This window comes from Oncorhynchus mykiss, chromosome 14 (assembly GCF_013265735.2).
Source record: "Oncorhynchus mykiss isolate Arlee chromosome 14, USDA_OmykA_1.1, whole genome shotgun sequence".
Taxonomy (NCBI): domain Eukaryota; kingdom Metazoa; phylum Chordata; class Actinopteri; order Salmoniformes; family Salmonidae; genus Oncorhynchus; species Oncorhynchus mykiss.
The window spans coordinates 8,568,757-8,586,537 of NC_048578.1; the positions used below are offsets into that span (position 1 = coordinate 8,568,757).

At 46.2% G+C, this 17,781-nt stretch overlaps 1 protein-coding gene across 1 annotated transcript; it reads right to left on the reverse strand.

The window, feature by feature from the left end:
* Positions 1-1,734: 1,734 nt before the first annotated feature.
* On the reverse strand, positions 1,735-9,648 carry LOC110488715 (glyoxylate reductase/hydroxypyruvate reductase). The gene is made up of 10 exons (XM_036942860.1): positions 9,409-9,648; positions 8,190-8,320; positions 7,965-8,024; positions 6,917-6,931; positions 4,245-4,359; positions 3,960-4,048; positions 3,703-3,804; positions 3,453-3,588; positions 3,209-3,339; positions 1,735-2,978 (listed from the first exon to the last, which is right to left on the reverse strand). Exons 1-10 carry the CDS (start codon positions 9,492-9,494, stop codon positions 2,857-2,859), a joined length of 987 nt encoding a protein of 328 aa, XP_036798755.1. The 5' UTR covers positions 9,495-9,648; the 3' UTR covers positions 1,735-2,856.
* Between the last annotated feature and the right edge of the window lie 8,133 nt (positions 9,649-17,781).

Consider the following 17,781-nt stretch of genomic DNA (forward strand, 5'->3'; position numbering starts at 1 on the left):
TCCTCTTCCTCCCTTATGTTCCCAGTAACCTCTGTCCCCTTCGAACAGGGCCACAGTTTCAGCAACAGCTTCATCCTCCATGTGTAGTTGCAAACCGTAGTCTGGCTTTTTTATGGCGGTTTTGGAGCAGTGGCTTCTTCCTTGCTGAGTGGCCTTTCAGGTTACATCGAAATAGGACATATTTTACTGTGGATATAGATACTTTTGTACCTGTTTCCTCCAGCATCTTCACAAGGTCCTTTGCTGTTGTTCTGGGATTGATTTGCACTTTTCACACCGAACTACGTTAATCTCTAGGAGTCAGAACGTGTCTCCTTCCTTAGAGGTATGACGGCTGTGTGGTCCCATGGTGTTTATACTTGTGTACTATTGTTTGTACAGATGAATGTGGTACCTTCAGGCGTTTGGAAAGTGCTCCCAAGGATGACCCAGACTTGTGGATTTCTACAATTTAAACTTCTGACCCACTGGAATTGTGATACAGTGAATTATAAGTGAAATAATCTGTCTGTAAACAATTTTGGGAAAAATTACTTGTGTCATGCACAAAGCAGATGTCCTAACCGACTTGCCAAAACTATAGTTTGTTAACAAGAAATGTGTGGAGTGGTTGAAAAACTAGTTTTAATGACAACCTAAGTGTATGTAAACTTCCGACTTCAACTGTAGTCTCGCTATTGTTATTTTACTCTGCTCTTTAAATTCGTGTTACTTTTATTTCTTATTCATATTTTTAAACTGCATTGTTGGTTATGGGCTTGTAAGTAAGCATTTCGCTGTAAGCTGTTGTATTCGGCACATGTGACTAATAACATTTAATTTGACTATTGCACTGTTTTACATTAATGAAAAAAAATTATAGTAATGTTGACCCTAACAGGTTCCCATACACAATTGATGATTTTGGAATGCACATACAATGCATTCATAGACTTGTCCCGAAGCCACTCCTGCGTTGTCTTGGCTGTGTGCTTAGAGTCGTTGTCCTGTTGGAAGGTGAACCTTCACCCCAGTTTGAGGTCCTGAGCGTTCTGGAGCAGGTTTTCATCAAGGATCTCTCTGTACTTTGCTCCGTTCATCTTTCCTTCGACCCTGACTAGTCTCCCAGTTCCTGCTACTAAAAAACATCCCCACTTCCATCTGGCCACTCTACCATTAAGGCCTGATTGGTGGAGTGCTGCAGAGATGGTTGTCCTTCTGGAAGCTTCTCCCGTCTCCACAGAGGAACTCTGAGCTCTATCAGATCAGTTCTTGGTCACCTCCCTGACCAAGGTCCATCTCCCCCGATTGCTCAGTTTGGCCGGGCGGCCAGCTCTATGAAGGGTCTTGGTGGTTCCAAACTTCTTCCATTGAAGAACGATGGAGGCCACTGTGTTCTTGGGGACCTTCAATGCTGCAGACATGTTTTGGTACCCTTCCCCAGATCTGTGTCTCAACACAATCCTGTCTCGGAGCTCTACGGACAATTCCTTTGACCTCATGGCTTGGTTTTTGTCCTGACATGCCCTGTCAACTGTGGGACCTTATATAGACAGGTGTGTGCCTTTCCAAAGCATGTCCAAACAAATTGAATTTACCACAGGTGGACTCCAATCAAGTTGTATAAACATCTTAAGGATGATCAATGGAAACAGGATGCACCTGAGCTCAATTTCCGAGTCTCATAGCAAAGAGTCTGAATACTTAATACTTATATTTTTCGTAAATTGGCAAAAAAAAATTATTGTGTGTAGATTGAGGGGGGAAATGATTTAATCAATTTTAGAACCCGGCTGTAAGGTAAAAAAAATGTGTAAAAAGCGAACGGGTCTGAATACTTTCCTAATGCACTATATGTACTGCACTGTCTACTCTAGAAGATAGCTGTAACATAAAATGCAACATGATATCATAGAACATGTGGGGAGAGAATGGAACTCTTTGAGAGAATATTTACCATGCATTACATCACACACTATTTCTAAGTAGGATCACTATTGAAGAGGGATGGAAATAAGCTACATGGGAATCACACTGATCCCTGACTACTGTGTTTTAATGTTTAATGTCTTTATTTAACTAGGCAAGTCAGTTAAGAACAAATTCTTATTTACAATGACAGCCAACCCCGGCCAAACCCTAACCACGCTGGACCAATAGTGTGCCACCCTATGGGACTCCCAATCACGGCCGGCCCATATGTTCTATTCTGGTAGCATTATTCATTGTTAATTTACTCAAGGCTCTAGAATTATTTTTAATGGGGAAAATAATATGTTCTCACATGTGTGTTAGACTACAGATGGAGTGTTTTACCATAGAATTTGAAACCAATTAATTGGCGATGGAGTGTATCAATGTATCAATATGTTAAACACACATCTCAACTGGAATGAGAACAACAGAACATTACCATCACAACTACTCATTTACTATTTTAGTTAAGTATTTTGTGCAATCACATTAGACAGAAAGTGTTTCATAAGAACGAGAAGGCCACTGCAATGAATTAGTAGTGTGTGCACTCATTGTGGTGCTTATCTACGTCTTTCAAAGGAAGCCATGGCTGACCCTTAGGAGCGCTGTCAGAGAGTGCCAAGGCACGTTCTCAAAATGTCAATACTATACACTTCCTCCTTCAAAATTCAAGTCAAATACCACAAATGTGTTATTTCTTTAAACATTGTAAGATCTAAGAGCGAGAGGCAAAGGTTGACCTTCATGTTTCGAGAGCATGTTAATACAACTGCAATACTCCATCACAGATTAATTTCCTGGTCACTTACGGCTCTAACCTTCCTGGTAATGACTACTGATTGGGTGACCAAAATGATTCTAAGGAGGACAGAGGCAGAGTTGAATAGTCGTAGAGCAGCACTAGAATTGGAGTTCGCTGGGCATGTCTGTGCCCTGTAGGCCTGCCAGCAGGTTGTTGGCGGACAGCTCTGCCATGATGCCACGTGTGGAGTAGGTGGCACTGCCAATGTGGGGTAAGACCACTGCAGGGGGAGAGAGGAGGGGAAATGTATTAGCAGGGACATGATCGCACTGCCGAGATTTGGTCGCAAAATAACGGGTTGATTTTAATGAGAAGATTTAAGAAAAAAAATATGATTGATTAATCTGGAAACATCACAACAGCGATCAGAGAGAAACCAATAGACGACACAGAGATGGCTCAGTAAACTGCCTTCCTCCCTCCGTTTCTCTCATGATCCTATTAACTCACCACAGTTTTTGAGGGTGAGGAGGGGGTGGTCAGTGGGGAGTGGTTCTGGGGTTGTGACATCCAGCCCAGCGCAAGCTATCTGACCACTGGACAGAGCCCAATACAGATCCTCCTGATTCACTACTGCACCCCTATCACACACACAGTGGAAGTTAGCTCTATATTTATAGCTTTGAACTGTGTTCATTTCAAAACCCAGTCCGTGTGGTTGGTTTGGCACTGCGCTACGTGTTTCATGGAGTACCTGCTGGTGTTGATGAAGACAGCCGTGTTCTTCATCTTGCAGAAGAAATCCTTGTTACACAGCCCCTGGGTATCTGGTGTGAGGGCGCAGGACACCACAACAAAATCACTCTCAGACACCAGCGTGTCCAAGGGCACTGCAACAGAGAGGAGGGCAGAAGAGAGAGGAAGAAACAATCAAATAAACATCTCATCTGATTCTCACCCTCTCGGACTTTGCTGTTTCCCCAAGCCCTTCCAACCCTGCTCACCGTATTCTCCTTCCACTTCAGCAGCATATGATTTGTCTGTTCTTCCAGAGTACAGGAGCTTCTTCACTCCAAACGGTTTCAGCCTCCTGGCTATGGCCATACCTGAGGGAAAACAGCATTGACTCCAGACAATCAATCAAGCAATGAATAAGCCCTTTTGTCCTGCCCTTTCAGCTACTATATGGATTGTATAGACCTCACTAAGGGCAGGAGTCACAGAATCCAGTAAGTCAATCCAGCAATCATCGTCACTCTACCTATGCGTCCCAGTCCAATGACACCAACAGTGCTGCCTGACAGACCATGACCACACAACCACAGAGGTTTCCAGGTGCTCCAGCCTCCACTGAGAGAGAGAGAGAGAGAGAGAGATTTAAAAAAAGTGAATTGAGGACACATTCTGGTGTACTCAAATTCATTTTAGATAGAAGTGTGGTTAGGCAACACATCCATAAAGTATCACTGTACAACATGTCAGAGTGATCCTCTGGAGCTGGAGTCTAATTGAAGGAAATGTATCTGTGTGTTTATTGGGTACTGACTTTATAACCTCCACCACGCCCTCTGGTAGCCGCCGAGCTGTAGCCAGGAGCAGGGCGACGGTCAGCTCCGCCGTGGCATCAGTCAGGACGTCTGGAGTATAGCCCACACGCACCCCTCTGCACAGAACATGGAGAGGACGGCACAATGAGGGTTGCTGACTTCGATGTGAGGCGAAAGGCATTTGATAGTTGGCCTTACCGTTTCAAATCAAATCAAATCAAATCAAATTTTATTTGTCACATACACATGGTTAGCAGATGTTAATGCGAGTGTAGCGAAATGCTTGTGCTTCTAGTTCCGACAATGCAGTAATAACCAACAAGTAATCTAACTAACAATTCCAAAACTACTGTCTTGTACACAGTGTAAGGGGATAAAGAATATGTACATAAGGATATATGAATGAGTGATGGTACAGAGCAGCATAGGCAAGATACAGTAGATGGTATCGAGTACAGTATGTACAAATGAGATGAGTATGTAAACAAAGTGGCATAGTTTAAAGTGGCTAGTGATACATGTATTACATAAGGATACAGTCGATGATATAGAGTACAGTATATACGTATGCATATGAGATGAATAATGTAGGGTAAGTAACATTATATAAGGTAGCATTGTTTAAAGTGGCTAGTGATATATTTACATCATTTCCCATCAATTCCCATTATTAAAGTGGCTGGAGTTGAGTCAGTGTCAGTGTGTTGGCAGCAGCCACTCAATGTTAGTGGTGGCTGTTTAACAGTCTGATGGCCTTGAGATAGAAGCTGTTTTTCAGTCTCTCGGTCCCAGCTTTGATGCACCTGTACTGACCTCGCCTTCTGGATGATAGCGGGGTGAACAGGCAGTGGCTCGGGTGGTTGATGTCCTTGATGATCTTTATGGCCTTCCTGTGACATCGGGTGGTGTAGGTGTCCTGGAGGGCAGGTAGTTTGCCCCCGGTGATGCGTTGTGCAGACCTCACCACCCTCTGGAGAGCCTTACGGTTGAGGGCGGAGCAGTTGCCGTACCAGGCGGTGATACAGCCCGCCAGGATGCTCTCGATTGTGCATCTGTAGAAGTTTGTGAGTGCTTTTGGTGACAAGCCAAATTTCTTCAGCCTCCTGAGGTTGAAGAGGCGCTGCTGCGCCTTCTTCACAATGCTGTCTGTGTGAGTGGACCAATTCAGTTTGTCTGTGATGTGTATGCCGAGGAACTTAAAACTTGCTACCCTCTCCACTACTGTTCCATCGATGTGGATAGGGGGGTGTTCCCTCTGCTGTTTCCTGAAGTCCACAATCATCTCCTTAGTTTTGTTGACGTTGAGTGTGAGGTTATTTTCCTGACACCACACTCCGAGGGCCCTCACCTCCTCCCTGTAGGCCGTCTCGTCGTTGTTGGTAATCAAGCCTACCACTGTTGTGTCGTCCGCAAACTTGATGATTGAGTTGGAGGCGTGCGTGGCCACGCAGTCGTGGGTGAACAGGGAGTACAGGAGAGGGCTCAGAACGCACCCTTGTGGGGCCCCAGTGTTGAGGATCAGCGGGGAGGAGATGTTGTTGCCTACCCTCACCACCTGGGGGCGGCCCGTCAGGAAGTCCAGTACCCAGTTGCACAGGGCGGGGTCGAGACCCAGGGTCTCGAGCTTGATGACGAGCTTGGAGGGTACTATGGTGTTGAATGCCGAGCTGTAGTCAATGAACAGCATTCTCACATAGGTATTCCTCTTGTCCAGATGGGTTAGGGCAGTGTGCAGTGTGGTTGAGATTGCATCGTCTGTGGACCTATTTGGGCGGTAAGCAAATTGGAGTGGGTCTAGGGTGTCAGGTAGGGTGGAGGTGATATGGTCCTTGACTAGTCTCTCAAAGCACTTCATGATGACGGAAGTGAGTGCTACGGGGCGGTAGTCGTTTAGCTCAGTTACCTTAGCTTTCTTGGGAACAGGAACAATGGTGGCCCTCTTGAAGCATGTGGGAACAGCAGACTGGTATAGGGATTGATTGAATATGTCCGTAAACACACCGGCCAGCTGGTCTGCGCATGCTCTGAGGGCGCGGCTGGGGATGCCGTCTGGGCCTGCAGCCTTGCGAGGGTTAACACGTTTAAATGTCTTACTCACCTCGGCTGCAGTGAAGGAGAGACCGCATGTTTTCGTTGCCGGCTGTGTCAGTGGCACTGTATTGTCCTCAAAGCGGGCAAAAAAGTTGTTTAGTCTGCCTGGGAGCAGGACATCCTGGTCCGTGACTGGGCTGGATTTCTTCCTGTAGTCCGTGATTGACTGTAGACCCTGCCACATGCCTCTTGTGTCTGAGCCGTTGAATTGAGATTCTACTTTGTCTCTGTACTGACGCTTAGCTTGTTTGATAGCCTTGCGGAGGGAATAGCTGCACTGTTTGTATTCGGTCATGTTACCAGACACCTTCCCCTGATTAAAAGCAGTGGTTCGCGCTTTCAGTTTCACACGAATGCTGCCATCAATCCACGGTTTCTGGTTAGGGAATGTTTTAATCGTTGCTATGGGAACGACATCTTCAACGCACGTTCTAATGAACTCACACACCGAATCAGCGTATTCGTCAATGTTGTTGTCTGACGCAATACGAAACATGTCCCAGTCCACGTGGTGGAAGCAGTCTTGGAGTGTGGAGTCAGCTTGGTCGGACCAGCGTTGGACAGACCTCAGCGTGGGAGCCTCTTGTTTTAGTTTCTGTCTGTAGGCAGGGATCAACAAAATGGAGTCGTGGTCAGCTTTTCCGAAAGGGGGGCGGGGCAGGGCCTTATATGCGTCGCGGAAGTTAGAGTAACAATGATCCAAGGTCTTTCCACCCCTGGTTGCGCAATCGATATGCTGATAAAATTTAGGGAGTCTTGTTTTCAGATTAGCCTTGTTAAAATCCCCAGCTACAATGAATGCAGCCTCCGGATGAATGGTTTCCAGTTTGCAAAGAGTTAAATAAAGTTCGTTCAGAGCCATCGATGTGTCTGCTTGGGGGGGGGTGTATACGGCTGTGATTATAATCGAAGAGAATTCTCTTGGTAGATAATGTGGTCTACATTTGATTGTGAGGAATTCTAAATCAGGTGAACAGAAGGATTTGAGTTCCTGTATGTTTCTTTCATCACACCATGTCACGTTAGTCATAAGGCATACGCCGCCGCCCCTCTTCTTACCAGAAAGTTGTTTGTTTCTGTCTGCGCGATGTGTGGAGAAACCCGTTGGCTGCACCGCTTCGGATAGAGTCACTCCAGTGAGCCACGTTTCCGTGAAGCAAAGAACGTTACAGTCTCTGATGTCCCTCTGGAATGCTACCCTTGCTCGGATTTCATCAACCTTGTTGTCAAGAGACTGGACATTGGCAAGAAGAATGCTAGGGAGTGGTGCACGATGTGCCCGTCTCCGGAGTCTGACCAGAAGACCGCCTCGTTTCCCTCTTTTTCGGAGTTGTTTTTTTTGGGGGTCGCTGCATGGAATCCACTCAGTTGTCCTGTTTGTAAGGCAGAACACAGGATCCGCGTCGCGAAAAACATATTCTTGGTAGTACTGATGGTGAGTTGATGCTGATCTTATATTCAGTAGTTCTTCTCGACTGTATGTAATGAAACCTAAGATGAGCTGGGGTACTAGTGTAAGAAATAACACGTAAAAAAACAAAAAACTGCATAGTTTCCTAGGAACGCGAAGCGAGGCGGCCATCTCTGTCGGCGCCGGAAGTAAGGGCTATCTTGATCTCATCCATGGCCATCCATGGCCATGTGGTCAAATCCGACAGATAAGGTACTTATCACCTTCAGGTTTGGACCTGGACACAAATCCATAGTTACGTGTTAGGAAAAGACAGAATGGAAACTATCATACAACACATATACTGTTTAACACGTGTCTAGCAGCCTCGTGAATTCCATTTATTGAAAAATACTGAGAGGTGCTGTTTGAGTTCATCTGATCCAGGATATGTCCAGTGTACCTGCTGCGTCCAGAACTTCAGTGTCGATCTTGTCCGACAGGAGACACAGCAGCCCATGGGCCCCCGCCACGCCCTTCAGAAGCTCCGCCCTTGAAACAGGCTCATCTGAGTCCCACAGTGAAACCTTACATCTGTTTCCATGGAAACGAGGGAGACGGGAGGTAAAAGGGGAGAGACTAGATTAAGATGAGACAAAGACAATTCAGAACATTAGTACATAGTACAATATTCTCTGTGTATTCTGGATGGTCTGTCTGTTTTTTCAAGGTGTCCGTCTCCTTCTCTTCCCCTGACAGACAACCTTACCCATCGCTTTAATCTTTATTATACCTCTTTACTTTTGTTAAATGTTGCATGGGTGTTTGTAAGTGTTATAACGCCTTAGGAACCTTATTACAAGTTCAGAGTACCCGCTATAACGTGTGACCTGGAATAAAGGTCATCAACAACTCCAGTAAACTTTCACCTTTTGAACACATGATGTAACAATTACCCTCCACTTCATATGTGTGTGAAAATGTGTGCAATGCATTTATACAGCAGTAAGTAGACTAGCACTAGAATTAAGTAGCACGACTATGACACAAATCCTTAGATGTCACACAGTCACAGGCGTGCACGATAGAAGAAAAGTGACAGCGCATGAAAAACTCATTAGGCTAGTTAGCCAAGTATATCTCAACTCCGTGGAGTTGATATGTACTTGGCTACATTAGTTGTACTTGGCTATAGGTTACCACACTCTCGCCAGCAGATCTGACCTGCTTGCTTACAGCTGCACTAGGGTCGGACAACATTCCTGAATTGTCCCATTATCCCAACTGTTACAACAAGAATCCTTAATTAAGTAAACTGCCGTTTTCATCCTCTTGTCAACTAGCAGTTGCAACAACAGCCATTATGGAATGTCAGGTCGCGTTGAACAACAGATGAGCAGATTGGCTGACACTGCCATTCCAAAATGGCTTCTGTGGCTTCTGCTATGTAGCATGAGGATGAAAAGGACAGTTTCACAAAAATGTGCAGTCATTCAATCTTCTTGGTGTAACAGTTGGGATAATGGGGCAATTTGGAGTTCAAAGCATTTCTCATCCCTGGATTGAGATTTGTTTTCCGAGTCATATCTTGTGCCATCTCTGCAGTGTCATAATATACACCGGTATGCTGTCCGACCCTAGTGCAGCCGTAAGGGAGCAAATCGGATCTGCTGGCTACATACACTCCAGCCTGTGACAGAATCTTCAATCCCTCCTGTGGGATGCGTCTTGTTATGAAAACCTTCATGATCTTCTGTGCAGTGTGCATCCTCCAAAGGACGGGAAACGTCAGAATAACTGCTTGAAATAACGTCCCGAATCTCCCTACAGTTGTAGCTAAGTTTGCTGATTGTTTAGTGTTCACAATGACATTTAAACGTGTGCACTAAAGGAACACTTCACACGGTTCGCAATGTGGCACCACTTACCAAGTGTAGGGCAAACAACATTGCGCATGTGCAGTACTGCATTCGATTCCTGAGAGAGACTCATTGGGAGAATCTCCTCTCCTCCTTCTCAAAATCCATTGGATGAGAAAGCCAGAGGTCCCGCCCCTCTGACCTTCTCCTCCAATAGTGGCTATTGTAACTATTGGAAACCTTTTCCCACTCCCGCGTCATTGGGCAGATTAGGTTTACAGAAATCCCCAAATAAATGTGTAAAGTGATCAAAAAAATGAAGTGAGTTGTGCAAGACATTTTTATGAATAAAACAATAAGTATAATATTTTTTTTAAACTTGTGCATGTTTTTCTTCTCTGACAAAACAAAAGCAGATTTAAAAATGATTCTGCGTTAAAAATAGGATTTACATGAGTATCCTCGATGAAAGGTGGCTATTGACGAGAGGACACTTCTGTTTGCCTACTAAAGGGTGTCCACTAGATAGCACAGCCACAAAGTCAAAATGGTCTATTATCGTACAAATTCATAAAAAATATATATATATATATATATATATATATATATATATATATATATATATATATATATATATATATATATATATATATTGGTCTTAATTTAAGGTTAGGGTAAGGCTATCAGTGTGGTTAAGGTTAGGTTTAAAATAACATTTTAAGAAGATCAATTGTAGAAATAGGCGGGGCTTATGAGTTTGTGGCTGTAGTAACTAGTGACGACCCTACTAACGAAATATCACGCTCCTCGAACACGGGTCACGGAGGAGAGAGGATATGAAGAACTGTCTTTTTTTCCGAACGAGAATCTCTCTTGGATGAGTTTTGCTGCGTTCATATGCAGCATTTACGTGCAAATCGGAACTAGGGATCTCAGAAATGCCCGACATGCTAACTGGTTGTAGTTATACACGTGCCGCATCAATCAGTTAGCAAGAATGTCAGATCATAACGTGTGTACAATTAATTGGTTAGAGAGAGGTCTCAAATACCACTTTAATTTGTATCCCCTGTAGCTGCATGCTGCGTTCCACTTGAACAGCCCTCCAACTGGCAATTACTAGTGGGAAACTCATCTATCATTCTATTGGTGCTTTCAAGACAACTGGGAAATCCGGTTCAACAGATCAATTCATGACGTCAGTGATCTTCAGGTCAGGAAGTTGGAGCTCTAGAGAGATGCTTGAGTTTCTGACTTGGAATTCCAAGTTGGTTCCTGAGTGGCGCAGCGGTCTAAGGCACTGCATCTCAGTGCTAGAGGTGTCACTACAGACCCTGGTTTGATTCCAGGCTGTATCACAACCAGCTGTGATTGGGAGTCTCATAGGGAAAAATTATATTTTAAGCTTAGGCGTTAAGTTTAGGGTTATGGTTAGAATTAATGTAAGGGTTTGGGGGTTAGGTTCAGGGAAAATATATTTTTGAATGGAAATTAATTTTAGATTCCCACGAGGATAGAAGAACATAACGTGTGTTTAAGTGTGTGTGTGTTATTCTATGCTAAACACTATTGTGTGTTTGTAGTTGAAGGACCCGCAGTTTGAGTGGACGAAAGATAGGACGTTGCTGCTGAATGACGTCACACACCGTGACCAGGGGCTCTACTCTATCAAACTGTCCTCTGGATTCACCTATGAGACCGTTCGCCTCACTGTCTCAGGTACAGGGGCTCAGGGGCTCCCAAGTGGCGCAGTGGTTGAAGGCACTGCATCTCAGGGATAGAGGCGTCACTACATGCCCTGGTTCAATTCCAGGCTGTATCACAACCGGCCTTGATTGGGAGTCCCATAGGGCAGCTCACAATTGGCCCAGCATGGTTAGGTTTTGGCCGGGGTAGGCCATCATTGTAAAAATAATTTGTTCTTAACTGACTTGCCTAGTTAAATAAATAAAAGATGACTGTTAAAAAAAAATCCTAGTCGGAGCTAGTTTTTTTCAGAGTTCCCAATTATCTTGAATGCACTGAAGTCGGATGTTGGAGATTTCTGAGCTCTGAGTTCCCAGTTCCCAGCAGTTTTGAACATGACATTAGCTCCCACTTCTCCCACATGTTGATCTCTGACGTCACCTACTAAGGAAAGAACCTTGACGACAGCATTTCCGGCAGTTAAATGCAACAACAAACCTTTATTTAAAAAAAAAAAAAATCTACTAATATATTTTTTTAAGCCATAAATTGTTAACAAGCATGATAGCTGTACTTATAGTTTATGTTTTATGTAGCTTGTTTGCCATTAGCCAATCGGCGTTTCTCAACAAGTTCAAAGCATGTGAATGCTTCCAACTGGTATTTACGACTTCACAACTGGTCAATTCCCTCCTCCCACTTGGTTACGAAAGCAACATTAGTCCCTACACACTGAGTATACAAAACATTATGAATACCTGCTCTTTCCATGATTTAGACTGACCAGGTGAATCCAGGTGAAAGCTATGATCCCTTATTGATGTCACTTCTTCAATCCACTTCAATCAGTGTAGATGAAGGGGAGGAGACAGATTAAAGAAGGATTTTTATGTCTTAAGGCATTGTGTATATGTACCATTCAGAGTGTGAATGGGCAAGACAAAAGATTTAACCTCTACGGGATCGGTGTCCCTATACCAGGGCGGTTGATGCTAACGTGCACTAACGTTTGCTAATGTGACTAGAAGGACGTTGTAAGTAACAGAACACTTTCGGGAACATAGACACGTCTTATATGGGCAGAAAGTTTAAACTCTCGTTAATCTAACTGCACTGTCCAATTTACAGTAGCAATTATTGTGAAAAAAGACCATGCTATTGTTTGAGGAGAGTGCACAACAACAAAAAAATGTATCACGGAAACTGGTTTGAAAAATCTGTCGTTCTGCCCCTGAACAAAGCAATTAACCCACTGTTCCTAGGCCATCATTGTAAATAAGAATTTGTTCCTACCTACCTCATTTGCACACACTGTATATAGACTTTTTCTATTGTATTATTGACTGTATGTTTGTTTATTCCATGTCTAACTCTGTGTTGTTGTTTGTGACGCACTGCTTTGCTTTATCTTGGCCAGGTCGCAGTTGTAAATGAGAACTTGTTCTCAACTAGCCTACCTGGTTAAATAAAGGTGAAATAAAAAAAATGTAAAAACTGACTTGCCTAGTTAAATAAAGGTTAAATAAAAATACAAAAAATAACTGGGTTCTACAGTTTGAACCCCTGCTGTCTCTGGCTCCACACCCACCCCGCCTGGCCATCTAGATGTGTGAAAGTTAGTGTACTGTATAAGCTAATGATCCATCATGAATGACATTCCTGGGAGTGTGTAAACTTACATTTTGTATTACCATATCATGTTTGTATGTTCTCTATAGTTATGTACTTGAAAATGTATCAATTCGGCACATTTTGACAGACTTGATACAAAATACTGTGCAGTACTGCAATGCTTCACTGGGTCAATCTGCAACTTTGGACACACTGATGCCATCTAGTGGCCAAAATCTACATTGCACCCAAACTGCAATATTAAATCATGGCCTTTTTCTTGCATTTCAAAGATTATGGAACAAGCAAAAAAAAATGAAAACACATGTTTTTGGTATGTATTATCTTTTACCAGATCTAATGTGTTATGTTCTCCTACATTAATTTCACATTTCCACAAACTTCAAAGTGTTTCCTTTCAAATGGTATCAAGAATATGCATATGTTACGGTGCGTGAATGAGGACCCAAAAGCGAATTAACTTAAACAGAGCTTCTTTAATTACCAAACATAGGTAGGCTCAGACGGACCGGCAGATTCCGACAGGACAAGACAAGGTTACAGCAAACATGACGACAGTCTGGTTCAGGCATGAAACACAACAAACAAGAATCCGACAAGGACAGGAACAAAAACAGAGAGAGATATAGGGGACTAATCAGAGGGAAAAGGGGAACAGGTGGGAGAAGGGGTGACGAGGTAGTCAAGAGGAGACAAGGAACAGCTGGGGGAAAGCGGGGGAGAAAAGGTAACCTAACAACGACCAGCAGAGGGAGACAGGGTGAAGGGAAAGGACAGAGACAAGACACAACATGACAGTACATGACAGTACTCACCGAGCGCCTCCTGGCGCACTCGAGGAGGAAACCTGGCGGCAACGGAGGAAATCCTCGATCAGCGCACGGTCCAGCACGTCCCGAGAGGGAACCCAACTCCTCTCCTCAGGACCGTACCCCTCCCAATCTACGAGGTACTGGTGACCACGGCCCGAGGACGCATGTCCAAAATTCTACGGACCCTGTAGATGGGTGCGCCCTCGACAAGGATAGGGGGGGGGGGGAAGACGAGCGGGGGCGCGAAGGACGGGCTTGATGCAGGAGACATGGAAGACCGGGTGGACGCGACGAAGGTATCGCGGAAGAAGTCGAACTGCGACAGGATTAATGACCCGAGAAATACGGAACGGACCAATGAACCGCGGGGTCAACTTGCGAGAAGCCGTCTTAAGGGGAAGGTTCTGAGTGGAGAGCCAAACTCTCTGACCGCGACAATATCTAGGACTCTTAGTTCTACGCTTATTAGCAGCCCTCACAGTCTGCGTCCTATAACGGCAAAGTGCAGACCTGACCCTCTTCCAGGTGCGCTCGCAACGTTGGACAAAAGCCTGAGCGGAGGGGACGCTGGACTCGGCGAACTGAGATGAGAACAGCGGAGGCTGGTACCCGAGGCTACTCTGAAAAGGAGATAGCCCGGTCGCAGACGAAGGAAGCGAGTTGTGGGCGTATTCTGCCCAGGGGAGCTGTTCTGACCAAGACGCAGGGTTGCGAAAAGAAAGACTGCGTAAGATGCGACCAATAGTCTGATTGGCCCGTTCTGCTTGACCGTTAGACTGGGGGTGAAAGCCGGAAGAGAGACTGACGGAAGCCCCAATCAAACGGCAAAACTCCCTCCAAAATTGAGACGTGAATTGCGGACCTCTGTCCGAAACGACGTCTGACGGAAGGCCATGAATTCTGAAAACATTCTCGATGATGATTTGTGCCGTCTCTTTAGCAGAAGGAAGCTTAGCAAGGGGAATGAAATGAGCCGCCTTAGAGAACCTATCGACAACCGTAAGAATAACAGTCTTCCCCGCTGACGAAGGCAGTCCGGTGACAAAATCTAAGGCGATGTGAGACCACGGTCGAGAGGGAATAGGAAGCGGCCTGAGACGGCCGGCAGGAGGAGAGTTACCGGACTTAGTCTGCGCGCAGACCGAACAAGCAGCCACGAAACGACGCGTGTCATGCTCCCGGGTGGGCCACCAAAAACGCTGGCGAATGGAAGCAAGCGTACCCCGAACGCCAGGGTGGCCGGCTAACTTGGCAGAGTGAGCCCACTGAAGAACGGCCAGACGAGTAGGAACGGAAACGAAAAGAAGGTTCCTAGGACAAGCGCGCGGCGACGGAGTGTGAGTGAGCGCTTGTTTTACCTGCCTCTCAATTCCCCAGACAGTCAACCCGACAACACGCCCCTCAGGGAGAATCCCCTCGGGGTCAGTGGAGGCTACTGAAGAACTGAAGAGACGAGACAAAGCATCAGGCTTGGTGTTCTTAGAGCCCGGACGATAAGAAATCACGAACTCGAAACGAGCGAAAAACAGCGCCCAACGCGCCTGACGCGCATTAAGTCGTTTGGCAGAACGGATGTACTCAAGGTTCCTATGGTCAGTCCAAACGACAAAAGGAACGGTCGCCCCCTCCAACCACTGTCGCCATTCGCCTAGGGCTAACCGGATGGCGAGCAGTTCGCGGTTACCCACATCATAGTTACGTTCCGACGGCGACAGGCGATGAGAAAAATACGCGCATGGGTGGACCTTGTCGTCAGAGAGGGAGCGCTGAGAAAGAATGGCTCCCACGCCCACCTCTGACGCGTCAACCTCGACAACGAACTGTCTAGAGACGTCAGGTGTAACAAGGATAGGAGCGGATGTAAAACGATTCTTGAGGAGATCAAAAGCTCCCTGGGCGGAAACGGACCACTTAAAGCACGTCTTGACAGAAGTAAGGGCTGTGAGAGGAGCTGCCACCTGACCGAAATTACGGATGAAACGACGATAGAAGTTCGCGAAGCCGAGAAAGCGCTGCAGCTCGACGCGTGACTTAGGGGCGGGCCAATCAATGACAGCTTGGACCTTAGCGGGATCCATCTTAATGCCTTCAGCGGAAATAACAGAACCGAGAAATGTGACGGAGGAGGCATGAAAAGTGCACTTCTCAGCCTTCACAAAAAGACAATTCTCTAAAAGGCGCTGGAGGACACGTCGAACGTGCTGAACATGAATCTGGAGTGACGGTGAAAAGAATCAGGATATCGTCAAGGTAAACGAAAACAAAGATGTTCAGCATGTCTCTCAGGACATCATTGACTAATGCCTGAAAGACAGCTGGAGCGTTAGCGAGGCCGAAAGGAAGGACCCGGTATTCAAAGTGCCCTAACGGAGTGTTAAACGCCGTCTTCCACTCGTCCCCCTCCCTGATGCGCACGAGATGGTAAGCGTTACGAAGGTCCAACTTAGTGAAAAACCTGGCTCCCTGCAGGATCTCGAAGGCTGAAGACATGAGAGGAAGCGGATAACGATTCTTCACTGTTATGTCATTCAGCCCTCGATAATCTATGCAGGGGCGCAGAGACCCGTCCTTCTTCTTGACAAAAAAAAACCCCGCTCCGGCGGGAGAGGAGGAGGGGACTATGGTACCGGCGTCAAGAGCTACAGACAAATAATCTTCGAGAGCCTTACGTTCGGGAGCCGACAGAGAGTATTGTCTACCCCGGGGGGGGGGGTGGTTCCCGGAAGGAGATCAATACTACAATCATACAACCGGTGTGGAGGAAGAGAGGTGGCCCTGGACCGACTGAACACCGTGCGCAGATCGTGATATTCCTCCGGCACCCCTGTCAAATCACCAGGCTCCTCCTGTGAAGAAGAGACAGAGGAAACAGGAGGGATAGCAGACATTAAACATTTCACATGACAAGAGACGTTCCAGGAGAGGATAGAATTACTAGACCAATTAATGGAAGGATTATGACAAACTAGCCAGGGATGGCCCAAAACAACAGGTGTAAAAGGTGAACGAAAAATTAAAAAAGAAATGGTTTCACTATGATTACCAGAAACAGTGAGGGTTAAAGGTAGCGTCTCACGCTGAATCCTGGGGAGAGGACTACCATCCAGGGCGAACAAGGCCGTGGGCTCCTTTAACTGTCTGAGAGGAATGTCATGTTCCCGAGCCCAGGTCTCGTCCATAAAACAGCCCTCCGCCCCAGAGTCTATTAAGGCACTGCAGGAAGCTGACGAACCGGTCCAGCGTAGATGGACCGACAAGGTAGTGCAGGATCTTGAAGGAGAGACAGGAGTAGTAGCGCTCACCAGTAGCCCTCCGCTTACTGACGAGCTCTGGCCTTTTACTGATCATGAAGTGACAAAATGACCAGCGGAACCGCAATAGAGACAGAGGCGGTTGGTGATTCTCCGTTCCCTCTCCTTAGTCGAGATGCGGATACCTCCCAGCTGCATGGGCTCAGCACCCGAGCCGGCAGAGGAAGATGGTAGTGATGCGGAGAGGGGAGCGACGGAGAGCGCGAGCTCCTTTCCACGAGCTCGGTGACGAAGATCAACCCGTCGCTCAATGCGAATAGCGAGTTCAATCAAGGAATCCACGCTGGAAGGAACCTCCCGGGAGAGAATCTCATCCTTTACCTCTGCGCGGAGACCCTCCAGAAGACGAGCGAGCAAGGCCGGCTCGTTCCAGCCACTGGAGACAGCAAGAGTGCGAAACTCAATAGAGTAGTCTGTTATGGATCGATTGCCTTGACATAGGGAAGACAGGGCCCTGGAAGCCTCCTCCCCAAAAACAGATCGATCAAAAACCCGTATCATCTCCTCCTTAAAGTCCTGATACTGGTTAGTACACTCAGCCCTTGCCTCCCAGATTGCCGTGCCCCACTCACGAGCCCGTCCAATAAGGAGAGATATGACGTAGGCGACACGAGCAGTGCTCCTGGAGTAAGTGTTGGGCTGGAGAGAAAACACAATATCACACTGGGTGAGGAACGAGCGGCATTCAGTGGGCTCCCCAGAGTAACACGGCGGGTTATTGATTCTGGGCTCCGGAGATTCGAAAGCCCTGGAAG

Coding starts and splice junctions, on each gene's coding strand:
- LOC110488715 (XM_036942860.1), bottom strand. CDS start 9,494: ATGCACACTGCACAGAAGATCATGAAGGTTTTCATAACAAGACGCATC. Junction 8,025..8,189: donor TGAAGTTCTGGACGCAGCAG/GTACACTGGACA, acceptor ATTTGTGTCCAG/GTCCAAACCTGAAGGTGATA. Junction 3,805..3,959: donor CATTGGACTGGGACGCATAG/GTAGAGTGACGA, acceptor GTTTTCCCTCAG/GTATGGCCATAGCCAGGAGG.